The 26,387-nt window shown below is 36.9% G+C and overlaps 5 protein-coding genes across 8 annotated transcripts; 3 read left to right on the top strand and 2 right to left on the bottom strand.

Annotated features, from left to right (window-relative positions):
• Positions 1-61: 61 nt before the first annotated feature.
• Positions 62-4,733, top strand: LOC104739626 (NF-X1-type zinc finger protein NFXL1). The gene is made up of 2 exons (XM_010460049.3): positions 62-386; positions 812-4,733. The coding sequence occupies exon 2, from the start codon at positions 903-905 to the stop codon at positions 4,443-4,445; it is 3,543 nt and encodes a 1,180-aa protein (XP_010458351.2). The 5' UTR covers positions 62-386; positions 812-902; the 3' UTR covers positions 4,446-4,733.
• Positions 4,734-5,329: 596 nt separating this feature from the next.
• Positions 5,330-6,405, top strand: LOC104739623 (protein PHLOEM PROTEIN 2-LIKE A9-like). The gene is made up of 3 exons (XM_087485615.1): positions 5,330-5,562; positions 5,676-5,767; positions 5,883-6,405. The coding sequence occupies exons 1-3, from the start codon at positions 5,500-5,502 to the stop codon at positions 6,280-6,282; spliced, it is 555 nt and encodes a 184-aa protein (XP_087341741.1). The 5' UTR covers positions 5,330-5,499; the 3' UTR covers positions 6,283-6,405.
• Positions 6,264-7,758, bottom strand: LOC104739625 (protein PHLOEM PROTEIN 2-LIKE A10). Its single transcript, XM_010460048.3, has one exon. The coding sequence runs from the start codon at positions 7,756-7,758 to the stop codon at positions 6,508-6,510; it is 1,251 nt and encodes a 416-aa protein (XP_010458350.2). The 3' UTR covers positions 6,264-6,507.
• A 2,305-nt stretch (positions 7,759-10,063) lies between these two features.
• LOC104739622 (uncharacterized) lies at positions 10,064-10,979 on the top strand. The gene has a single exon (XM_010460047.3). The coding sequence runs from the start codon at positions 10,345-10,347 to the stop codon at positions 10,846-10,848; it is 504 nt and encodes a 167-aa protein (XP_010458349.2). The 5' UTR covers positions 10,064-10,344; the 3' UTR covers positions 10,849-10,979.
• Positions 10,980-11,851: 872 nt separating this feature from the next.
• Positions 11,852-22,738, bottom strand: LOC104739621 (calcium-transporting ATPase 3, endoplasmic reticulum-type). Of its 4 annotated transcripts, none has more exons than XR_015580525.1 (34): positions 22,413-22,728; positions 22,130-22,180; positions 21,976-22,009; positions 21,480-21,497; positions 21,245-21,381; positions 20,777-20,851; positions 20,555-20,600; positions 20,138-20,197; positions 19,950-20,030; positions 19,731-19,816; positions 19,417-19,518; positions 19,074-19,127; positions 18,723-18,824; positions 18,326-18,384; positions 17,884-18,028; positions 17,425-17,532; positions 16,854-17,006; positions 16,554-16,658; positions 15,926-16,122; positions 15,702-15,806; positions 15,496-15,594; positions 15,271-15,416; positions 15,053-15,110; positions 14,779-14,871; positions 14,320-14,370; positions 14,033-14,164; positions 13,801-13,902; positions 13,512-13,566; positions 13,343-13,428; positions 13,057-13,205; positions 12,735-12,840; positions 12,596-12,649; positions 12,317-12,362; positions 11,852-12,189 (listed from the first exon to the last, which is right to left on the bottom strand). XR_015580525.1 is itself a non-coding variant. In XM_010460046.3 (34 exons), the coding sequence occupies exons 1-34, from the start codon at positions 22,443-22,445 to the stop codon at positions 12,125-12,127; spliced, it is 2,997 nt and encodes a 998-aa protein (XP_010458348.2). In that variant the 5' UTR covers positions 22,446-22,738; the 3' UTR covers positions 11,852-12,124. The 4 variants fall into 4 exon arrangements, 1 of the variants encoding a protein (XP_010458348.2); XR_015580524.1 differs by having other exon boundaries at positions 13,338-13,428; positions 15,698-15,806; positions 22,413-22,689; XR_015580526.1 differs by having other exon boundaries at positions 13,338-13,428; positions 22,413-22,689.
• Between the last annotated feature and the right edge of the window lie 3,649 nt (positions 22,739-26,387).

Genomic DNA, 26,387 nt, shown 5'->3' with positions numbered 1-26,387 from the left:
AAGATGTAAGCCCATCATCGGCCCAATTGGGATAAGTGGATAAGGCGGTTCGTGAGTGTTCGTCAAGCATAAAATACAATAATTCTGACAAATCGTTGAAGGAGAAGAAGAAAAAACAAAATCGTACGCGACTCTCTCTATCTCTCTCTATATTTCCTTTGGGAGCAAGGCGGTCTATATCCTACTACCCCATATATATATTCTTCTTCTTCTTCCTTAACTCCATTTTCTCCTACCACAGTCTTTTCTTTCTCTCTCTCTCACATCTCCCTGAGAAAACAAGGGACTCAATCGAAATCTCCTGCGTTTATTTTGATTTTTTTTCTTTTTCCCCTGAAATTGTTCGTTGATTTTTCCCTTCCGTATCTTGTTGTTGTTGTTGTCAGGTACCAATTTTTTTTTCCCCTTTGTTTATTTGCTTCAAATCATTTGTTTTTATCGTTCTTTGATTAATGTTGTGTTGGTAGCTCTAGGTTTTGCGAATTTTGTTTTAGATCTGATAAATAGGGCACCTCGATTTTACCCCGATAGAAAGAAAAAAAAAGTTCACGATTTTGTAACACCGATGTTGCGCGTTTTTTTAGGGATTTTAGCAAAATTAATCGTAGGTAAGAGCATATGATAGGGATTCGACTATGGAATCGTTTAGTTTTTTGCTTATTCTATTTCCTTATCGTTGTATATATATATATATGTGTAAATCTATAATTGTTACATAGATTGGTTTCCTCGTATTTTGTGTTTTGGTGGGATTTATCAACAAACATTTCTAGAATCTGATTTTTCTTTTGTTTTGTATGTCTTTGTACAGAAGAACTTTGTGTGTGAATAGTTTACACCCAATTGCTCCAACACTGACGGGTACAGGATCTGGTTCTCTGTTTGTGGATTCAAGGAAGAATATGAGCTTTCAAGTCAGGAGAGATAGGAACAACGGTGGTGACAGGTCACGATTCAATTCTCAGCAAACCTGGATACCTAGAAACTCATCATCTACCTCCGCGGTGGTGCCTATTGAGCCTACGTTTTTTCCTAATCCAGATAGAAATTCTGAAAACCGTGATGCTGCTGGTACTGCTTCCCATCCTGCTTATCCGCAAAGACAGCTAAACGGTTCTGGTCCTCCGCCCTATAACCAGCAACAGAGGAGTAATAACGCTGGTCCACGTCCACCTAACCGGCAAAGAAGAAATGATGCTCCCGGAACTCTCCCTGTTAACCACCAGCATCAAAGGAATGATTACATTGGTCCACCTCCACCTAATCAGCAAAGAAGAAATGATGCGGCGGGGATCCTGCCTGAGAACCAGCACCAAAGGAGTAATTTCGTTGGTCCACCTCCACCCAATCGACAAAGAAGAAATAATGCTTCTGGAACTCTTCCTGATAATCGTCAAAGAGTTTCATCTAGGACGCGGCCTGTGTATCAGGGGAAAAGGGTAGCTAAGGAGGAGGATATTGTGGTGATGACAGACCCAAACTTGCCTCAACTTGTTCAAGAGCTACAGGAGAAACTGGTTAAGAGTTCTATTGAGTGTATGATTTGCTATGACAAGGTTGGGCGATCTGCCAATATCTGGTCTTGCTCCAGCTGTTATTCCATTTTCCATATGAATTGTATCAAGAGGTGGGCTCGAGCACCTACTTCTATTGATTTACTGGCTGAGAAAAATCAAGGTGATAATTGGAGATGTCCAGGTTGCCAATCTGTTCAGTTGACTTCCTCCAAAGAGATAAGCTATCGGTGCTTCTGTGGGAAGAGGAAAGATCCACCGTCTGATCCATATCTCACTCCACACTCATGCGGGGAACCATGTGGGAAGCCTCTGGAGAAAGAGTTTGCGGCTGCTGAGATAACTAAAGAGGATCTTTGTCCTCATGTCTGTGTGTTGCAGTGTCATCCTGGTCCATGTCCTCCTTGTAAGGCGTTTGCTCCACCTCGTAGTTGTCCTTGTGGTAAGAAGATGGTTACTACCAGATGTTCCGAGCGGAGATCTGTTCTTGTTTGTGGGCAACGTTGTGATAAGCTTCTCAATTGCGGGCGTCATCAATGTGAAAGGACATGTCACATTGGCCCTTGTGATCCTTGTCAGGTACTGGTAAATGCCACGTGTTTCTGCAAGAAAAAAGTGGAGACTGTCATTTGCGGAGATATGAATGTGAAGGGAGAGTTGAAAGCAGAAGATGGTGTGTATTCATGCAGTTTTAACTGTGGGAAGCCGCTTGGATGTGGTAATCATTTCTGCTCCGATGTGTGCCATCCCGGACCTTGCGGGGACTGTGACTTGCTTCCCAGTAGAGTTAAGACATGTTATTGTGGGAAAACGCGTCTAGAAGAACAGATCAGACAGAGTTGCCTGGACCCAATTCCTTCTTGTTCAAGTGTATGCAGGAAGCTTCTTCCTTGTAGGTTACATACTTGCAATGAAGTGTGCCATGCAGGTGATTGCCCGCCTTGTTTAGTCCAAGTAAATGAGAAATGCGGGTGTGGGTCAACATCCAGGGCTGTGGAATGCTACATAACAACTTCTTCAGAGACAGAGAAGTTTGTCTGTGCTAAGCCATGTGGGCGTAAGAAGAACTGTGGGAGACATAGATGCAGCCAGCGTTGCTGTCCTCTCATGAACGGGAAGAAGAATGATCGATCAGGCGATTGGGACCCGCATGTCTGCCAAATACCTTGTGGGAAGAAGTTAAGGTGCGGGCAACATTCCTGTGAATCTTTGTGTCACAGTGGACATTGCCCTCCTTGTCTCGAGATGATCTTTACTGATCTTACATGTGCCTGTGGAAGAACTTCGATTCCTCCACCACTACCGTGTGGGACACCTGTTCCTAGCTGTCAGCATCCATGCTCGATTCCTCAGCCTTGTGGCCATTCTGCTACCCATGGATGCCATTTTGGAGACTGTCCTCCTTGTTCTGCCCCTGTGGAAAAGAAGTGCGTTGGTGGCCATGTGGTTCTCAGAAACATACCTTGTGGGTTGAAAGACATTAGATGTAACAAGATTTGTGGAAAGACGAGGCGTTGTGGCATGCATGCTTGTGGCAGAAGTTGTCATCCAGAGCCTTGTGACAGCTACAATGAATCTGAAGCAGGTATGCGTGTTACATGTGGACAGAAGTGTGGTGCTCCTAGAAGAGATTGCAGACACACTTGTGCCGCACTCTGCCATCCTTCTGCGCCTTGCCCTGACCTAAGATGTGAAGTTCCAGTCACGATTACTTGTTCATGTGGTCGCATATCCGCTACGGTCCCTTGTGATGCTGGAGGACGAAGTGCCAACAGTTCTAATGTTTTCTCTGCGGCTTATGATGAAGCCTCTATATTGCAGAAGCTTCCAGCGCCACTTCAGCCTGTTGAGTCGAGCGGAAACCGAATCCCTCTTGGGCAGAGAAAGCTTTCGTGTGATGACGAGTGTGCTAAGCTGGAGCGTAAGCGGGTTCTTCAAGATGCATTTGATATTACTCCCCCAAATCTGGAGGCATTACATTTCAGCGAGAGTTCTGCTATGACAGAGATTATTTCAGACCTTTATAGGCGTGATCCGAAGTGGGTACTGGCTGTTGAAGAGCGCTGCAAGTTCCTGGTACTTGGGAAAGCCAGAGGAAGCACAAGTGCCCTTAAGGTCCATGTCTTCTGCCCGATGCAAAAAGATAAACGAGACACGGTTCGGCTTATAGCTGAGAGGTGGAAACTTGGTGTTAGTAACGCAGGATGGGAGCCAAAACGGTTTACAGTAGTTCACGTAACAGCAAAATCAAAACCGCCAACACGGATCATTGGAGCTAGGGGTGGTGCTATCTCGATAGGAGGGCCACACCCACCGTCCTTTGATCCACTGGTGGACATGGATCCTGGACTTGTGGTTGCCTTATTGGATCTTCCGAGAGAGGCAAATATCAGCGCCTTGGTACTGAGATTTGGGGGTGAATGTGAGCTTGTTTGGCTGAATGACAAGAATGCTTTAGCCGTGTTCCATGATCATGCCCGAGCTGCCACTGCCATGAGGAGGCTTGAGCACGGTTCAGTATACTATGGAGCTGTGGTTGTCCAGACCGGCGGGCAATCGTCTTCACATAGTAATGCATGGGGAAAATTACCTGGCGGCTCGGCGTGGGATGTTCACAAAGGAAATCCATGGAAAAAAGCTGTGATTCAGGAGAGTGATGACTCCTGGGGAGCTGAAGATTCCCCCATTGGAGGATCATCTAGAGATATTCAAGCCTCTGCTTTGAGATCAGCAAAGAGCAACAATCCAATTGCTACCTCGGTTAATCGTTGGAGCGTTTTGGAGCCTGAGAAGGCTAGCAGCACGTCCAGTTTAGAGCCAATTACTCAGCCTCAGATAGAAGAGAGCAGCAGTTCAAAAGCTGCGGATAAACAACCGGTGGAAGGCTCTGGTGAAGAAGTGGTGGATGACTGGGAGAAGGTATGTGACTGAGAGCATATGCCGATGACTGTGATTCTTTTTCAACTTCTTTTCGATGTATAAAAACGGCAGGTTGTTCAGATGTGTATGCGTGTGCGACTGCTGTGACGAGGTGGGTCTTACACCCATTTCAGAGCTTAGGTGTTAGTCAATGACGTGCCGTTTTTGTCTAGGCATCTTTGACGTTTATTTTGGTTATATGAACTATTTGATTGTTCTGTTGGGGGTATTGTGTGAACCGGCATGTTTTCTTTTTGAGATTGAAGAAATATGGTAACACTTTCTTTTGTTCTTAACAAATCCAACTTGAAGTAATAAATACATTCTAAGGTGATAAGGTTAATTCATTCACAGCACGCCTTTATCGCGAAACTATATGTTTCCATTGCCAACTAAAAGTTTAGGTGTTGAGATCATTAAGAATATTGAGAAATATCTTTTTCTTTTTGGGTCAAATTTTGCCCACTAGCAAATTTTTTTATATTTCTAGAATAGTTATGTAGAACCGCGTTACGACATTAGGAATCATTATCAAAACAACAAAGATCAAAGGCTTCATTAGTCTCAATATTTTCATTTTCACTCTTTTGCAAGTTGACACCAAAAACACTCGCCGCCAGTTTTTTTTCCTGTCCTCTACTTGTATTACTAATATCTAAGTAGTTCAAAGTAACATTGGACTCGAGCTCATCCGATAACCCGGAAACGATATTCATCTAGTTGGTTGAACTAATCGCATTTAGGTGACTTAATTAGTATATATGTGATCAGTTTGATTCTCATCCTGATTCTCATACAAAAGTTGAGATAGAAGAAGAGCCACAAACTGAGAATCTTTGCTTTAGCTTTTGCCGCCCAATAGAATTATACCTTTTACATGGTTATTGCACTAAAGTAAAATTACAAGGAGAATCTTGAGAAGAAAAGATTGGGTCTTTTATTCTTCTTCTGTCACAATCTTTTTATTTTCCCATATAGTGAAAAGAAACAAATCGCTATATAAAGCTCACTACTAGAGAGAAGTGTTCTTTTATAAACAAACAACAAAGAAAGAAGAAAGAAAGAAATGTCTGTCCAAAAAGCTGTCAAGAGTTCTCATTACCAGGCAGAATCCAACATGGAACAAGATGTAATAAGAATAAGTCAATTGTTATTAGTTTCTTTCATTAAGTTTTCTTTTTGTATTTGTTGGTAATTTTCATATTTTGTATTGCAACTAACAAAATCAAACTTGATTATTAGATCGTTAGAAAAGCATGGGTCTTTAAGCCAAGTGGTCTTAATTTCATATGGGGAGGTGATTCTCAGTATTGGGTCATCCCTAAAGAAGACAGGTTTGGTATCTCTTTCAAATTGCATTATATAAATAACCGGATTAAACCAGTCTGATTCTGAAATTACACGTTTTTGGTTTTATGTGTTTAAAACTGGAGTTTCTTTTGTTTTCAGGACGCCTGCTGAACTAAAGATGGTGAGTTGGTTAGAAGTAACCGGTTCGTACGACAAGATAGAGCCAGGCAAAACATACCGAATCGGTTTTAAAATCTCGTTAACAGCTGATGCAACCGGATGGGACCAAGCTCCGGTTTTCATGTCAGCTAAAATTGGAAAGAAAGGGAAGACAATTTGGAAGAGGATCAAATCGCTTAACAATAATATTGAGAAACTCAAAGCTGGAATCGGACCAGTTAACATACCAGATGATACTGATGGTCGGTTTGAGGTCTTTGTCAGTCCCAATATAACCATTAACCAAGACACCAAGCTTCAATTTGGTTTGTATGAAGTGTGGACTGGAAAATGGAAGACAGGTTTGTTGATCTATGAAGCTTTTGTTGAAGAAGTGTAAAAGAGATTATGAATCAGTTCTTAAACTTCAATGTGCCAAGAACCATTTCAATGTGTATATACATATATAATCCCCATTAATAAGAATCAAGTTGTGCACATACACGCACACAACCTTTACAAATATTCTCAGCTCCAACTATAAACAAAGAGCTGATAAATCTTGTGTACCTAACAAAATAAGATCTATATCCCAACAAATTGATCTGTTCTTTCATCTGAAAGACTAAAAATGCTGGCTTACACCTATGGGAGAATTCCGAACACAGCCGCTTATGACGTGCAAGTACAAGGCGAGGCACACAGTGATTATAACAGAAGATTTGGCTCCGACATAACCAACTACTTGGCGTCCTCTGTCTGTGACCTCTTCATTAACCACATTGATACTTTTTCTGAAACCTTGAAACGTTTTCAACATTATAAATGCGATAATTGATCTTGTCGTTTCTAATGTCACTCTTCCTGTTACATCGAACATAAACCTTCGATTGCTCGGAACAGCCAATGTCGTTGAGATAGTCTCAGCCCAGCCATTGCTCTTGATCCCATCTCCTGATTCCGAAACCATCTTGCTTCTAGAGGAACCATTGCTCTTCAAATCGTCACCATCAATCTCTTCAATCACATTGCTAGACTTTGAAGATGTAAACACTTCATGAGATGTCCTAACGAGAGTCTCGAGAGCATTGTTACAAACCGAAACCAGAACGTCCTTAACACTATCCTGATGTTTCGGATTCGTCAACCCTTCAAAGATTTGATCATAAGTATTGATATCCATCGTCTTGTCAAGATACACAGCAACTGCAGTGCTGGTGAATCTCTGAATACAATCAGCTATAAGCTCTCTACACTTATCATCACAAAGCAAACTCACCCACCTAGGAGGTGTCTCTGAAGAATCAGAACCCTCACATTTGACACCACTCTCGAGCTCATCAGAGTAAAAGCCAAGAATAAGATTCTTAGCAAAGCTACCAACAACAACTGAAACAAAACCAGATCCAGCCTTTGAGAAAACCTTATCAATCACTCTATCAACAACACTAGACTCAGATTTCCCAATTCCTGAATCACCAACACTAGCCGATTCGAGATTATTATACCCACGAAAGACACCAATCGTCAGAGCCTGAGAAACCCTAGAGACAGAATCCGTAAACTCATTCGACTTGGTGATCTTGGCGATCTGCCTCAAGCTATTGGGGATATCGTCTGAATCGGAACTGAGAAAAAGCTTCAAGTCTCGTGTAACGATACTCACGGTCTCAGCTGAATCAGAGATCAATTCAGCAACAGAGACAAAAGCTCCGAGAATCTTGAAAAGACGTTTCCTTTTTCTGGCGACGGATGGCAAATGATAAACCTTGTAAACTCCATAACCAGAAACTCCAGAAATCGCCATTAGAATCAGCCGTTTCCTTCTTCTCTGAGATAAAAAGATACCCTTTTCTCCCAATCGAAGAAGGTCCATTCAACAACAATCGAATCTCACCAACAAAAAAAACCCAATTACAAAAAAAATCACACCTTTATAGAGAGAGAGAGAAAAAAAAAAAGAGGATCTAGAGAGAAAACTAGGGTTTGCGATTGTGATCCGAAAAACGGGTAATTATACGAATGAGATTCTGTTATTGACCCTAACAACATGAATCAATTTAATTAGGAGATAAGAGAGGAGAGGAGGATAAGGAACATAGAGCGATGCATGAAAATGAAATTGGCGTGATTTGTGAGGACCAAGACGACAATTCAAGGTTGGAACTTGGTAGAGAGACTCAGAGACGACAAGTTGGATAACTAAATTATATAAATGTAAACATTTAATTTCGGTTCGGTTTGATTGGATAACGAACCGTCCACAATAACGAACCTTATGGGAATCTGAATCTTCCCACCAATTTTGTTTTTAATGATATCGATTTGTGCTACCGGACAAGTGGACATGTTGATTTTTATAGACAAGAACTTTGTGTGGCAATGCAAGTTTTGGATTATTATGGAAGTGGCATCAGATGATTTGGTGCAATTTTGCTGAAAACATATCAGAGTGTTTTCTTCTTCTTTTCTTTCATATATTGTGATAAATCAAAAACATCACAATAGCTTTTTGCCATGTGTTTCTAACAAAATCCATTTGTTTTGTTACTGTCGGTTTATTCTCTAGACTTTGTTTTTTTCCGCTACTTGTTTTCTTTGTAATTTTTGTCAAAAACTTTGAAAACGGTATAAATACTTCACAGTGATACCAAGAAAAAGTACATCACATTAGTTAATTTGGTTAAACTTAAACATGTATTGCACTTCAATTCAATACTACATGTTATCAATCAGAAGTTTGTTTATCAGCTATTGTTAGGTTGGGCCTAAACAAAAAAGCTTAATGGGTAGAATTCACTTTCAAAAGCTCACTTATATAAGGGATTGCCCAAACTTGAAAGCTATTTTAGGTCTAGGCATCTAGGAATACCTTGAAAATCTAATCGTAGAAATCATCTTCAAAATCTAGTTTTCAGAAAATAGTGTTTTCAGGTTATATAAGCCGTTTACTAATTCTTCTCCTTTACGCTGTGTGATGTTTTAATAATAGGTATTTCTTTGAAAACAAGTCCTTTAATAGCTAATCATTTGGAATCTTATCATCTACTGTATTTGATTAATAATTTAAAAAAAAAACGAATAGGCATAAATAATTGATAGTATATTAATAGTTGTTTCTGGAAGCATTGACAGTTCTACTTCCGACATGGCTCCACATGTTGTTCTTATCTAATTCTATCAGAAGAGAAGAGATGTATTCTTTTCTAATGCTATGTGCCTCATACCTACAAAAGTCCAAACCCACCAATGTTTTTCTCCCACGCTTCCTTATTTCTGTGTCCGCACCACGTTTTCAATTTTTTGACTACTAGTTTAAATATAGGGATTTAATTAGAAGTTTCTATTTATAGAACTAGAAGTAACAAAATATTTTAACCGAAGACAGGTATCGTAGTAGGGGGAATCAAACAAAGTCTGCAGTTTGATGTGAGTACTTGTCACAAGTTTAACCATCTTATCTCTTTAAAAATAAGAAACATTAGCTAAAATGGCTGATGCCTGATGATGATACATCTAAACAGAATCAAAAAATTCATTGACCCAAATCCAAATATAATCAATTTTAGCAAATATTACACGTATGGTCGTTAGGAACACTTCTAAAATATAAATCGATGATCTCTTCCGTCTTATTTTTCTTTTGTTAATAATGGTTTTCAGTCTTCAGTCAATAATTGAAGAGAATGTATTTAAATTATACCTTAACATAACTTTTTTTTTTTTTTGTCGACTTATACCTTAACATAACTTAAACAAGAAAAATGAAAGAAAGACATAATAAACTAAACATGTTCGACATACAAACTATTCTTATATATTTTTCCACGTATCGACGACAGATCCACAACCTTGACTATTCCCGTACATTCAGGCTTTGACATTCTGTATTTTTTTGACATTTATAAATTGAACAAAGAAAAACAATAAACGCGAGAAAATCGAAGGCGGCGTAAATTACTACATGGGTATGATGAGTCTTATATGACTTATCCAATACTACTAGGTTAATTTTTATTCATTTGATCAACTCTATACTTCTGGTTGAAAATATTCATATATGTGTGATGATGCAGTAGTAATATAAGTGGAAACTATATACTTATGTGATAACTTGTCCAATCAGCAACGTTTCAGTCGAATTCTATGTTAAATTAATGATTGGTTTCGACCGACGGGACCTTCGTCGAGTACTGCTCTCTCCAACACTATTTCGACTATTTTATATTCGTAAAACCAACCATCCTTTAATATGATTAACCTCTAAACAAATCCTTAAAGTCACGTTTGATTCTCTCAATTATTTTCCTCCTTTAACACTCTTTTATAAGTTTATTATTATTTTTAAAAATAAATCAACATTTAAAACCCCTTAAAACCACATCACACAACCCATCATTCAAACAAAGACAAAAACAAAAACCATTTTACCAACCAAAAAAAACAGAAGAAAACAGAGAGCATGAAACAAAACCAGAACAAGTTATTGAGGATAATCTCAACACCTCTTCGAGCTTTAGGCAAGGCACGTGATCTTTACGTGAGAAGCATCACCGGTTGCGCAGCTAAGACTCATTATTCCTCCTCCGCCTCAGTATCAGCTCCTTTTGCTAGGAGTCGGAGCTCCTCCTCCGCCGCCTTCTCATCATCCGCGTCTTCCCGGAGAACAACAGATTTCGGGATAGATGAAGATTACAGCGAGCTAGTGAGAGCAGCGTCGGTAAGGAGTTTAGGGCACAAGAGTGAGATAGACATGTTGATACAAGAGAAGCTGCAACAACAGAAGCAACAGAGGCAAGGAGGAGGGTTGCCTAAGAGCTCGAGCGTTGGGATGGCGAGGATAGAGGAAGACGAAGAAGCAGAGGAAGGATCAGTGAATCCGAAGATGAAGAAGGCTAAGAAAGTCTCTGATCTTTTGTATCCTCGTAGCAAATCCTACGCTGTTACTAGTAGCCCTAAATTGTAATTTCTTCTTCTTTCTTCTTCTTGATTTTAATTAGTATCTCTTGTGGATTGATTTATCATATTTTTATAGCTCCCTTTTGTGCGTTGTGAAAATAATAATATTAGAAGTAGCTCAACCTATTCTCGCTTCAACTCCAATTTTGGTTCAATTCGTAAGGTTTAAGTTTTTAAGTTTTAGCTTTCATTGATATACGTAAATATGGGTATAAATTCGATTTTATTACTTAAGCGTGGATTTAATTCCACAAGGGTACTAGTTTTAGTAATTTTCTTGCCTTTGTTAATTCATGACTTCACATATCAGAATGGTACTAGGTAGAATAATTGTATGGAGATTTACGATCCTCGTAACTTATTATTAATCAGTTGAGATCTCATAAAGTTCTTTTTAGATACATTTTCAGAATTTATTTTGGTGTTGTATATATGCATCTCAATCAGTTTTCGGATTTATCATTGTCACTGATAAAGTTGTTTTTTAGATATGATTACTGAATATTATATGCAAGGAAAGCATTGTCCTTTACCACTAAATCACGGAAAGCTTAATATGAAATATCGAGGTTTGTAATCTTATCTTTCGTGTTTTTTTTATATAAATATTATTGTTGTCTTGTCCACTGGCCACTGCCAAACGAAATCTACTTTACCTAATCAAAAGTATAGTACATATAGGGCTGCTCCACTGTTAAAGTAATGCTTTTCTTTAGTTAATCCGAATATCGACAAATATGCAAAATACACTGAATCAGGATATCTCAGGTTTTCTCGATTTTAAATAGAATTATTTTCTTATCATTTCGTTGCGAGTTAGTGACTTTGTGTGTCATTTAACAATTCAATATACTTGTTCCTAAGACGAGCTTACATGGGACTCGAGAGACTGAATACACCAACATAGATGGAATATTCTAACGATTGAATAGCTCAGTCCTAGATATTCTAACCCCCACTTATTTAATTGTTCATCTATCGGCAAATACCAAAAAAATCTGCTAATCACCTTTTGAAGTTGTAAATGTTAGAATTTCCGATTCACTTGGAGAAGAGCATGATGACACAGAGCAGTAGTCATTGATTTGACGTAAGATTACAGTAAAATTTGGTACAAAAGACAATCAAAAGCGATAAGAGTTTTATGGTTTATGGTGTTGGAGCGTTTTTGGATTGCATTAGAGTCTCCAAAGATTCCCTTCTCTGTAAGCTGCTGTATCTATAAAGCCAAAAAAAAACTATGTATAGCGGTTGAAGAAAAAACCATCTCTTGTTTTCTTATCCTACTTGTCACGCCGGTCCTTGGGGAGTAAATCAGCCTTCCTCAATCTGAACCTGAATCTCAGGCCTACATGAAAGAACACATCAGAGTCAGGACTACTATCACAACATCTGATTTGCAATTCTTCTACATTTTATTCAGTTGAAACGATATGCGGTCTTAAAAACTGCTGAAAAAGCAAAGTAAGCATTACCAGTGTTTCTAGAGAGGAACTTCAGAAGCTCATCGATGATGATAACCTGCATTTTTTACAGATATATTCAAATTAAGTAATCGTTATTTAGGAATTTAGTTTCTTCTAAAAATATTATCTCATAGCTGAGAGATCCGCCCACTGTCATGCTTTTCCTTAACAAATTTGCATCCATATGAGAGAACTAAGGTGGTAAATGGTAATGTTCGATTCCAGCGTGAAGGTTCCTAAAGAGTTCTACTAGACTATTCAGAGTAGGAAAAAAGTGAAAAAACTTACTGGAAACGAAAGATACAGAACGGCAGTCCACTCGGCCCAGGATAAAGGTGTGACCTATAAAGAAGTGAACATGGGAATGAAACGAAGAAAACAGGTACGCCAGTTTTTGTACAAGGTTGTCGGAGGAGGAGAAACTTACAGAAAATAAGACTGCTAGTGGATGAACATATAATATTAGTATGTGCAGAAGCATCGTCAGGATAATTGAACCAACAAGCCATAAATTACTCCTTGGGGTTATAACCCTGCAATCACACAGCTTTTTTACTTAGAGTTGCCTAATCCAATGTTTGTTCGTGGATGACACTCCACCACTTATAGTCTATACAATGGGATTATATTGTGTAGCATAGTTAAGAATCCCTAATGTAGTGCATTATATGAATTATGATGCTAGCAAATCATAACAGAAATAAGTCGGAAACAAGGAAAGAAGGAAAGAAAGAAGAAGCTACGCTTACAGAAGGGATTGATTTTCGCTGAGGTTATTTAGAGCATTAAACATCTCGACAACAACAAGTACTGTCATAGCCACAGTAGATGGATGCCGATCCTCAAATATGCTGCAGGGATAAGTTGTCTCTCTAAGTGCACACGTTTCAAAGTTCATCTGAAATGAGATTATTCATTCTATAAGAGATAATAACGTTGGATATGAATCGTTTGATCCGTAACTTCGAAAATGTGGAGGTTGACACACATGAATGGTGAAATAATCTGAAAGATGTAGCTGGAGATAAACCTAACCAGTTCACTGTAAGTCAGTTTGGGACCACCATCAGAGTAAATAAACCACCATATAAAGCCAGCAACAGTTGCCAGGCCAACATAAACTGTAAAGAAAGAAAAACAAATCAGGCAGATAGGTCGCACAGATGATTAAGATAAGTTACAGAGCCAACATTTTCTAGCTTACCTCCGATAACCAAATAGCGGAAGAATAACCACCCAGTGACCACTGCTTCACCAACCTAGAATTCAACAACCGTCAGAGCAATAAGGTCTGAGTAGTGGAAAGAAAGGCACACTACAGGCATACGACTGAGAAGTTCTAAATCCCTTCTTCAAGTTAAATGACAAAGTCTACGCACCATCATCACTAAAATGCATAATATTTGTAACGGCCAAAGAGAGATGAAAAGCATCATAAAACCTAATGCATAAGCAGTGAATTCAAAGAGATACTGTCCAATTACAGCTGCTACCTTTCGAGGTTTTGCCTTCATAACATCGGAATCTTGTTTGTTAAAGCCAATGGCAGTGGCAGGCAATCCATCGGTTACCAAATTGACCCACAGAAGTTGAACCTACATTTGTTTACCATAACAATCATAGACTTAGAAAAGCTTAATAACAGTAAAAGACTATCACAAAGTGATGCAATTGGACTGACAAAATAAAGACTACAAAAGCTACTTCCACGCTAAACAAACTCACAGGTGCCAAGGTATCAGGGATTCCCAGTACAGCTGCAACAAATATACAGACCACTTCCCCTATATTTGAAGAGATCATGTATCTAATGAATTGCTTCGTGTTATTATATATAGCCCTTCCTTCTGCAACAGCCTATCAAGAAGCGTTAATTTATATCAGACTGGGGAGAAGGAAGGTCAACTAAGATTTGCATAATTTGATAAATGTGATATATGAATATCGGAAGTGTATGCCAGAATCAAGCACAAAGGAAAAACTCTTAGAATAATATAAGGAAGCAAACATACCGCAACGATTGAAGCAAAATTATCATCAGCCAAAACCATATCCGAAGCACTCTAGAAATCAAAGCAATGTGAGAAAAATCATGTTAAACGCAGCATGGAAATATGAACCCTTGGTAAGCCAGTTTATTGAAAAAAGGAACAGTCCAGTATTAGTAGCTTAACTAGTCTGCACTCGCATTGCATTGTATCACTACTATTGCACAAGCAATAACCAGAAACTTATTCACTATATTTTCGTTTCAATTGCAACTTAAGGATGAAAGATAACGACTGCGTAAGAAACTCATAATTGGAGGACATAATTACGAAGTCCGAATGGGAGGAAGAGAGCACGGTAAAAGCACATGGACAAGAGATAATGGATAGTATTTAAAAATGATGATTAGTTTGAATAATACAACAAAATCAAGTGACACTGGAATACATGATACTAATTGAAAGCAAACACTAGGTATATACCTTTGCTACAGCTGTTCCAGAACCCATGGCTATCCCAATGTCAGCTTTCTTTAATGCAGGAGCATCATTCACGCCATCACCAGTCATTGCCACCTAGGAGGATAAGGTTCATGAGTGCGACAGTTAAAAGCAAGAACTTTATTTTTTTAATAAGTATATTACAAACTTGACATGTTGAAACAAAGCCATGAATACAAAATAAGAATGCCTGTGTACTGAATCGCAGACAAAACGAAGAAGTGTAATGAATGAAACTTAGTGACCAGGGAATTACCACTTCATTTTGGTTCTGTAGGGCTTCAACAAGCATCCTCTTGTGGGATGGTTCAACCCTACACAATAAGAAAAGCAGTAGAAAATTCTGGTCTCTATAAATGACTATAACTAGAACTTAGGAGAAGAAAAGAGAAATACATGTCATAACTAAACATTCAGTTCCATGATTCTAAATACTCTAAATACTATCAATAAAATAAATACAGGAACACATACCTGGAAAAAAGTGTCATCCGTCGCAATGCTAGAGTTTGCTGCACAGCTGGAAGCCTTTCAAATTCAGAAGCGGTGTAGGACATACCAGAAAAATCACCCAGATTGTCGAAAGCCCCTATTTTTCTACATAGTGACTCTGCTGTGGACTGAAGTTTCATGCTAATCAGAATAAATACAAAAAAAGATGGAGATAATCAACAAACCGCATGCTCAGTTTTCCAGTACCTTGTTATCCCCAGTAACAACTATAACACGTATCCCAGCAGTCATACATGCAAGCATAGCATCTCTCACTTCTTCTCTTGGTGGATCAAGCATTCCCACCTTCAAAGAAAGCACAAGATGAGTCAGTCCTCAACAGTAAACGGAAAATGGTGAGTGTTTAGTAAACTGAATTGAACCCATCATATTTGAAAGAAAGGCGTACCAACCCAATAAACGTCAGGTCGTTCTCGTTATCATAGGAAATAGATTGTAGACCCTGGGGAACGGTTTTAAATGCTAATGCTAAACATCTCAATGTTTCATCGCCAAAACTGTTGCAAACCGTTAACAGAAAAATCACTATTAGAATTAAAAATACAAGCATAGAAAGATGGCATTACAAGTCATATGAAAATGTAATCAGTATGTATTAAACGAGTTGATCTCTAACCTGTGGAACCTCGACTCAAGCTCTGAGCGGGCAGCAGCAGTTAGAGGAACAACAGATCCATCACTGTTGCAGAGAAGTTTAGTACACCTAGCTATTATACTCTCTGGAGCACCCTTTGAGAACATTACATCCATTTGCTTATGGCTACATAGGACGCTCATCATTTTACGGTCACGTGTAAACTCCAAAACATAAACCTGAATGGATTTATGATAAAGATGATCATCAATTACTCAAACTAAATTACAATGAATTATATGAAACATAATGTTCCCAGGTCAACATTAACTTCTAATTATACTGGTGCTCTTAATATAGCTATCTAGTGCAGAACGAAACCCTCATATAGTTTTACACAGGAAGTTACGAGCTTCTTCTGGAGCTCAACATAGACAAAAACAGTGTGAAATGCATTGACTACTATAAATTCAGGGTATCGTATATCTCAATTTCATAGTTTCCAGAAAACTACAGCAGCAAATAGGTATACATGGAAAAAACAAAGATGGCAAGTAAAACTGATATAAAAATTTACTTAGTCCAACTCTGGTATTTCTTTCCTTTCAGTTAAAGGCATGAATAATGATGGTCAACATAACAAAATAGTATAGTTTTAATAGAGTCACACCTTTTTAAATTGGTTTTCCCAGTAATGGTTGCAATATGATGCACGTTCATGCTTGCTCAACATGTTTAGAGCAGAAGGCATTGAATCAAAACCAGGGAGCCCAACCTAAAAAAATAAGAAACAGAAGTAACTTGGATTGTCAATCAAATATTCTAGACTTAGTAAGATATGATGATAAACAATATGACCCCGCAGATGGTCACTCAAGTCTATAGAGAAATTATTTGTTATGTTCCATGATTTTTCTTGTTGAGGAAACAAATTCTACTAAAGAAATATTTCACACACAGAAACACAAACCTTTTCTGCAAGAACTCGAAGAGCAACTTCAGTTGACTCTCCAATTTTTTCATAAGAATCCTTATCTGGATTGTATTGCAAAATGGAGTCGTTGCAGAGTGATGAACACATTGCTAAATGATGAAGGCAAGGTGACTGAGCAGGCAAGTCAAGCTGCAAAACAAATGAACATATAATCTTAAAAATGTTGTGTAGTGACAAGGCATGTACGTGTAGTTAGAAGCATGCTATTGATTTTGGTCTTTATTAATTCACAATAAAAAATAAATGAGATTTGTAATGAAAGGACTTCATAAAATCCAAAAAAACAAAAGAACTATGAGGAAAATGTATAAAATACGAAGGAAACCATCATTCTTGTAGACTATTAATTATTCGATTCTATTGACATCAAGTATCCAGATCGATTTTATTAAGCAGTCCTGAGATGAAATTCAGTTCAACCTGTAAGTGCTTGCTTGCATGGTAACAATTTGTGAATATGTAGGTAAACTACTACTAGTCACCCTCACAAGTGTCGTGTATGAATTAGTTGCTTAGTTACATAGTCTAGAAGAGAAGAAATAAGTACCTGCAGCCCATTGCTGTCAAAGACAGTACCTTCTGGCGCATAAGTTGTCCCACTAACACTGAATTCATTAATCATAGGACCATGCTCTGCAGATTGAACTACACATATCTGACATACATGCAGAAGAGTAAGACTATCAGAATGTTACCATTTGAGACAACACAATGAGAAACTCTACATGCAAAATTGTAATTACTGCAGTTTGTTATTCACAAAATCACAAGATCTACTAGCGAAATTGTTAAGGTTGTTAATCCTTCCTAACTAGACCTGAAGCTCTATTTAATTACTTCCCAGATGATCAAAAATATATGGTCATGTCATGTGTATGAACTACATTGCCAAGATTTTCCCATACAAGATGGGCCTAGAGACAATTCATATAGAAAACTGCAAGTGGCAGATACCAGTTAGAGTTAACACTTAACAGGCTTGAGCACTGGAGGTTAAAATGCTAACCTTAGACACCGACATCATATTGGTTGTCAATGTTCCAGTCTTGTCACTACAAATTACAGTAGTGCACCCAAGCGTCTCGACAGATGGCAACGACCGTACAATAGCATTCAAACGAGCCATTTTCTTTGTTCCAAGAGCTAAACACCTAGATACCAAAAGCATCATAACCTATCTAAGCAACAATAGTATAACCCAGGAGTAGCCTCCTAACGTCGAAAATTACTTTTTCAAAACATTTTGGACTCATCCGACACTAGAGTGGCCTGAACTTGAATTAAAATTGTCACTTGATGATCACAAGAACCACCTACTGTAATTTCTGAGAAACCACTTGTTTCCATGATATCACTAGCGTTCCACATAAATCATCTTAAGTTTCAGCGACCATTTTCCTTTCTCATAATATTGCTATTTCCTAACAATGGAATTAGTGAACACTTACGTTGTAACAACAGCAGGAAGTCCTTCAGGAATAGCTGCAACAGCAAGGGCAACTGCAATCTGGGAAAATAAAAGTAAAAACAATCCTGTCACTAAACTTTAACTTATTGTTTAACAGTTTAACAGGACGGTACATCCGTCTTCAGTTATATCATATAAGCAAGGTTAAAATCCACACATTCCAGAACGAAATTTTCGATATAGGGACTTTCGATATATAAATGTTGAAAGTCGTTTAGAGGGCTGATAATTATCTGGTTATTTCTTTGAACCTGAATGCGTTCATTTCTAGGGATATCAGCGAAGAATGGAGAAGCAATATTTAACCTTTGATATTATAGAAAGAGTGGAACACACAAAACTGATTATGTATTTAACTAAGATTCAAATTTCTTTACCTTAAAATAGTGAATTGCGCCTTTAAAAAATCCACCATGAGAAGGGTCACTGAAGTGACCGATGTTGACAACCCACACAAGTACACAAATCCCCGCAATAACCTATATTAATATGTTTTGAGAGAACTTAAAGTTATAATAATATATCGATGAAAATTAACTATATCATATCTGCAAGAGATCTCTGTCACACCAAGTCACTTGACAAATCTTTTTTCTAATAAGATTCATCACTTTTCAGACACAACTAAGCAATGCTAATAACTGATACGATTGGACATCCAAGTCAATTTAAGTGCCTCTTTGAAACGTTGAAATCTTAAATTGTAAAAAGCAAAAAAAAACTGTCACCTTAGCCAAAAAGCTGCCAAACTCGTCCAACTTCTTTTTCAATGGAGTTGCCTCCTGTGACAATAGCATTTACAAGTAATAAGGAAAAGCCTAGTAGTTATAACGCACTTTAAAACAGATAGAAGAAACTCCAGATAGAATGCTGAAACTAGACTATACAGCAGGATACAAGTCTACCGTGCCAAAAGTGCAAAAGTGATGAACAATTCCGTGGCGGAAATTTTTGTTAATCACAGGTACACTGTAACCTCTTTTTAAAAGAGAGTTCTGACCAGGAACAAAGCATTTGAGAAGTGCAAATGGTGCATTTCCAGATAAAAACGAAAGCATATTGATAGCTTACGTCATCAGTGTGCAACATAGAATCATGTATGCTTCCCATCGCGGTGTTTGAACCAACTCCAACGACAACAGCTCTCCCCCTACCCGCGACCACATTAGTTCCCTGGGAATCATATAATATTCTACCATATTAAACACACTCTAATGGTGAGAGAAAAGTACGACTACTACAGCTAGTTAAAGTGCAAGGATGAAATAGCATTAGATCTCTAGATAAATCAAATGACTAGGCAATAGTATTATACAGCCCTAACAGGAAACGCATTATACAGAAATTTGGACCTAGGTAATGCAGCTTTGAGTTATAACTCCTACCGAAAATAAAATATTCTTCTTGTCTTGATAGACAGCATTTGTTGTTAAAGTACAGTCAACATCTTTCTCCACAGAACAGCTTTCACCTGCAATTTCCGGGGGAAACAATTTGTAGTGAGTATGAGTATAGTGTACTGTAAATGGTCATTTTGAATTTATTTACATGGAAAAAGATCCACTATTGTGGTTGAAAAGTTATGAGTAACACAGATGACATACCAGTTAGAATTGCTTGATCAACTCGAAACGTATTGCTAGACATTTCAATCATCCTAAGGTCAGCTGGAATCTTACAGCCCACTGTTTAGTGCATCAAGAGAAGCAGATTTTAGAATTTAGCAAAAGTCTAACCCATTGCCACAAAATTGCAATAAGATGGAATAGAAGTATAGAACAAATAAATATACCAGTAACTTCAACAATGTCGCCTGGCACCAGCTCTGTTGCTGGTAGGATAGAGAAGCACCCTGCAATTATATACAAGTTAATATGGAATGTCATCGACCTAGAGAGGACTTGCGGATATCCTACTACAACTGGAACAATGTTCCACGCTAAAATAAAAGCAATAGGGAAGTGTGCAGAAAATTTTCATAAACCAAGTCAATATCTGTCATTTAAGACAACACAGGGAATCATGAGCATAAAAAAGAAGATACTGGCTTGGCAGAAGAAAAGTTCGCTAAACAAGATACACAAAGTGTCTGTGGAGGAGATGATCTGCAGTTTAACTTTTTGTATTTTTAAGAAAAAACGACTGAAATAACAAGAAATGGGGGAGACATTTGCATTGATAAAAATCGCTCGACATGTTATATCAGTACCATTTCGCATCACTGTAGCTATATTTGCTTGGTAGGCGCGTAGCTCCTACAACATAACAAAAGTAGAACATGCAAGATAGATAAGCAATACGAACTTCCAGCCAAAATAGATCTAATATTAGCATAATCTTGTACTGCCCGGTATATATAAAAGTAATTGATTTCCCGGATCTCTGATACATAACTGCAATGTAATCTATTGAACCCTAGCATGATAACTACCTCAAGAGCCTTCTCAGCATTAGTCTCTGTGATCACCCCCACTGCCGCATTTGCAGCCAATATCAGCAGAATTACCTGTGATGGAGTATAAGTTCAGACACGATTTGTGATACCAAAAAGAAGCTTCACAAGTAATATCTAGTATTATGGAAGTCTTGGTCAAGGTGCATTATATAATAAATTAATGGAATCATATAACAAGACTAAATCCTATAAATGCTGACCCTCAGCCAATGAAGATCTATTGTCTGCTTATAGATATCTTATATAGATCATAAAAAACTAATCAGCTTGAAAAGATCGACATAAATAATTAAATTTCAAAAAGACCATAGAGAAGAGAAGGAAACAAGGTTTTAAGTTTAAACTCCACCACAAAGAACCACTAGCCAGTTCAGTTTACCAGATATATTTTTTTAACAATCAAGCATTGCCAGTGCAAGTAGTAAAGAAGATGGTGCGACTTACAAAAGGCTCCAGAAATGCTGTCAAACCAGTCTCTCCGTTGGCCAAAGCCAATAGGAAAGACACAATTGCAGCCACGATCAATATCTTGACAAGCAAATCATCAAATTGTTTCAGAACTAATTTCCAGAATGGAGTTCCTGCGTTCAATTAAGAAGAAAAAATTGGCACATGTCAGTCAGAGGAGAACTCAACCCTCCTAGATAACATTATCAAAGACAGTTATAGACGAACTTACTTTTCTCTTCGGGCAGTACTGCAGATCATGTGAAGAAACATGCAAAAAACATTTAAAAGAAGATCAGAACTAAACAAGATAACTTTATAACAGTGTGTTTATTTGCTATCCTAGATGAAAAAAGGTACGCATTGTCCACTTATAGCCGACACCAATTTCATAGAAGCCGAATTTTAAACGGACAGACAATCATATGAAGGAATTTCGACTGAAGGACACTCACAGTGGGCAACAATATTGCAATTCATGCGGACTGTACAAGCAAAGGTAACAGAAAATATGTAGCCAGAGTATTTGACAAGTGATTTAGAATGCTAAAACTTATATAAGTACATGCCAAAACTATAGTCTACAGCTCACTTAAATTCTTAATTGAAAAGAACAAAAAACACCCTGTCATCATCATCTACCAGAAATCCCCCTATCGTGTCCTTGAGTGATCCTTTATATGAACACAAAATTTAAAAAGTGCAAGTGTAGTAGAAGTAATACATACCATTCCTGCCATAAAGCCTAGAATGTTGAACAACCTACAAAAACGGAGAAGAAAGTCAAAATTCAACATCATGGGTAGCTTCAAATTGACTTTAGCAAGTTGAAGTTTTAAATTCCAACAATGAAGATCTCAATAAGGTTCTACAGGTTCATACCTGAGAATCAGAAAGACCCTTCGTTGGGTCTACCCCAAAGAAATCAAGCACCTGCCCAAACAACACAATACAATCAACACCTAACAGAAACCTCAAAGATAAAAAAAAAAAAAAAAAAAAAAAAAAAAAAAAAAAAAAATTTACTTCTATCACAGTGAAACAGTTGCCAAGAACATCATCAACATATGCGATCGCAATTATATCGGTCAAATCTTACGCATTTCAAATCCGAAACCAAACTGTCAAAAAAAGAGAAGATTAAGAGAAGTGAAATGCGAAGCACCTCTGAGACAGATCTGGCATAGGCGTCTTCCATGTTTGGGAGAAACCTAGGGTTTCTCTGAATTTTGGGGGGTGAAAAATTCCCAAACGTGATTTGGGTGGCCGACGAAAGTGAGCTGAAATTTAAAAGACTAGAGAAGATGACAACTTGTAACGCCAGCTTCCATGAGCTTCTCCGTCCGATCGCGGAGTGTGAAAGTCAAGCGCTGAGTGAGAGAGACAACTTTCGATGAATTAGCGGGTAAGGCTTCCTCTCTCACTCACGTGAGGCCCAACCCAATAAAACGTATATGATGACTTAATAATAAAATGTGATTATGGAACCATATGGTAATTTCGAGAGCCTGATATGGTTCAATCAACACTAAAATTTGTTTAAGTATACCGCTAAGAGATCTCGCGTTATCTCTCTCATGCGAATATGGGTTTCACACTTTTAGGTTAGGGATTTAGGAAGATTGACATACTGTAAAATTTGTTAGTCTATAACACAATTTTTGGTCACAACCAAACATTTTCATTCTAGGAATCTTATTATATATTTGAAGTTGAACAGTACTCCATTCCTTAACCTATAGTAAAAAAGTAAATTTTGTAATGAAAACATGTAATTTCTAAATTTTAGTATTTACTTTGATAAATAACTAAAACTAACAATAAAAATTCTAGTGTGGAGTTTGATCTTTTGTTTGCGTAAATAAATATATATATATATATATATATATTTCGTCCATCATAGCCATCACCAAGATATCATCCGCACACCATCAAAACATAATATGGAAGTAAAAATCTATCGAATTTAGTCATGAATAGATATGTTTATTTTAAAAGTCGATTTACAACACTTTGGACCAACACAATAAATATTATGGTTTCTTATTGTATCTTATACTATCGAGGGTCTCTGTTTTTGATTCTGCACCGATCCAGCCAATATAAGTGTTGCTCAGCCGAATAGTGTCTGCATGTTGGACATTTTGTCCAAAATTTGCAACAGAATGGAACTCAAGTTAACTCAGTAGAAGTTTAACAGTGATCAACATATGTAATCCAAACAATTGGGAAAACAGTTTTGGCAGAAATAGAGTGAATGATTTTTGGTTTGCAAGAAATAATGATTAAAAAAGGGTATAATTGTGTTACAATTTCATTCTAGGAATCCTATTATATTTTGTGACTGAATACTCCATTCTCGAGATTGTATACTCATTAATATATTTAGTAATCAAATAAAACTTGGTAATGAATACATGTAATTTCTAATCAATGTTGTTTACTTTGATAAACAATTAAAATTAAAAAAAAAAACTATAATGTGGAGTTTGGTCTTTTGTTTGCGTAAAAATATAAATTTCGTCCATCATTTGAGTAAAAAAAAAAAAAAAAAACGTCCATCATAGCTAGGCCTAATCATAGCCATCACCAAGATCATTGGCACACCATCAAAAGAAAGATGAAAGCAGTGAAAGTCTAGAGCCGGCCACAAGGCCAAGCAAGCAAAGCACATGCTTCCGACCGTTAATAATATTAACTATTTTTCGCCCAATTTTCCAAGAAAGTTCTTGTGGTCTAGTGGTTTAAACCATTCAAATTGAGCCTGTAGTCCCCAGTTCGAATCTTGCTAAGGTGTTAAAGAGTTGTTTTTATTTTTTTTAGAAAAAAAGTATACCAAAAACAAAAATTATGAGACCCATTCTTCTCCCCCGGCTCTGTGTGTCTATCAAAACTTCGTCATGCATAACTATGTTTCTTTTTAAGAGTCGATCTACACTTTGGACCAACGCAATAAATTCTGGTTTCTTATTATCTTATACTACTACTTTTATATAAGTACAACGGATTGTTATGGTTTTTGAGGATATAGAGATATGATTTGCGATCATAATTAAGATACTAGGAATCTTGAGCATCATTGCAAATAAAAGAGTATGGACCACCACCACTACTGTAGTTTCAGAAGAAGTAGTCCGCGGGCGTGGTCGCAGGATCTTCTCGCTTTAATTGGTGTTTCACTGTAATCAAAGTTAACATTTTCTACTTAAAGTTGAGTTTAATAAGGAACTTGTGTCTTTAATTTAACCTACTCCATTAAGGTTTCTTAATCATTCCTTTACTCACTTTCTACGTGTGTCATTGTTCTTTTACAGCACATGATACGGTGATTAGATTTTGTACTGTATTCTGTTTGTACATTGGTTAGTTGGTGAAATTATACAATTGTACATATCTACGATATGATGCTTGTAACTTTATTATGAGGATAGTTATTTCGAGATTTTACTTTAATTTTTTTTTAACTCTAAAAATATTACACCACGTTACTAACTATAAAATTAAATTACTAATTTCATATATTCAAAATTAAAAAATCATAATTTTGTTACAAAAATACTATAATTTTTTTTTAGTACTATCATACTTTCCTTTTACGTTCAGGCCAATGAATGTGTACATACTGTATATGTATTTATACGTTTAGTAAAACAGTAAACTAATCTGGTCCCATATAATTATTAGAGTAATGTAGAAAGAGTTGTGTGCAAGTTTCACTTATCATAATTTCGTTGGATCTTAAATCCAATGCTTGTTTGCAATGATGAGAAGCATTTCCAAGTTGAATAAACAAGTTATAATTTCCGAACCTAACTATATTTATAAATACATCCTTATTACAAGCTATAATATTGATCAAAAATATTAATGTAAAAAAAGTATAGATCGTAGAGCATAAAACACATGTATAGAGACAAGAGCGGCTATTACACGAGAGGGATCAACTGGGGGTTACAGCTAGTTAACAACCAAGATTGTGGGGTTTGACCAAATAATTAAAAGGTTTGACCATATGATTTATTGGTTGTTAGGGGGTAGTTATCCCATGCTTATGAACTACGAAACTCTACTAGTCTAGTTTCTGCAAGTCTTATTAACAGCTGTACCTTGACTATGAGTTATATATACATATAAAGCAAAATTTTATTTTATTAAATGAAAGTATAAGATTCCCTTATATTCCTTATGTTTCCTCCTATAAATGTAGTTTTTTTGGTACTAATCTAGGATTTTTATTGGTGACAACAGACAAAGTTATTCATAACATAAATTATCTTCTGCATCAAAATCTCTTAATTAAAGAGGGGTTTAAGGCAACTGTCAATTTTAGCTGATTTTTTTTTTTTGCTGTGGTTTACATTCATAACGTAGTATGAGTAGTTGAGTATTGTTTTGGGGGAAACGAAAAATAAAAATAAAAGAAGACAAGTTTTTTTTTTTTTTTTTGAACAACAAAGAAGACAAGTAAATACTAGAAATTGTCAAAGTCTTGCCCGTGTAACTTTGCTTGTTTTCGGAAAATGACATCACAAACAAATAGTATCACCTAGAATTTAGGATCCTTCATAAACTTTACGCACTGTAAATCTATAACGGCATTTTCAATAAAGCAGGAATTTTTTTTGTTTCCTGAAATTATTTTTGTTTTTGTTTTTGTTCAGTTGCAATATTGCTAAAATTTACAGAAACAATAATTCCCTCGTGCCATATTCTTTTATGAAGTTTACAATAATTCTGAGCAACTAAGAATGAACTGAAATGATTTTTTTCTGATATAGGAAATTATCAAAATGATGTGATCACAACATTATTACTAGAATGAGTATTATTAACAAGAAAAAATCTATTCAAAATGAGACTAAACTATTTACGTTTAATAGAAATTAATAATAGTAAAAAAAAAATTGAAGAAACAAAAGAATAAAAAATATTGCTTGGATCCAACGGCGTGGAGATGAGATCTAAACGAGTAAACGTAGTGGTTTTGATCACACGGCTGTTACAAAAGCTGAACGTAAAATTATTCCAAAAGAGGGTTAGTTGGCACTCAGAACAAAAATATGAGTGTGTCACAGCAAAGAGTCTTCTGTTAGAATATATAGTTGGCAATTTGTGTCAGTAAAAATAATATTATCTACAT

This window comes from Camelina sativa, chromosome 14 (assembly GCF_030686135.1).
Source record: "Camelina sativa cultivar CO46 ecotype springtype chromosome 14, ASM3068613v1".
Lineage (NCBI taxonomy): Eukaryota > Viridiplantae > Streptophyta > Magnoliopsida > Brassicales > Brassicaceae > Camelina > Camelina sativa.
This window is presented reverse-complemented; position numbering and strand designations above follow the sequence as displayed.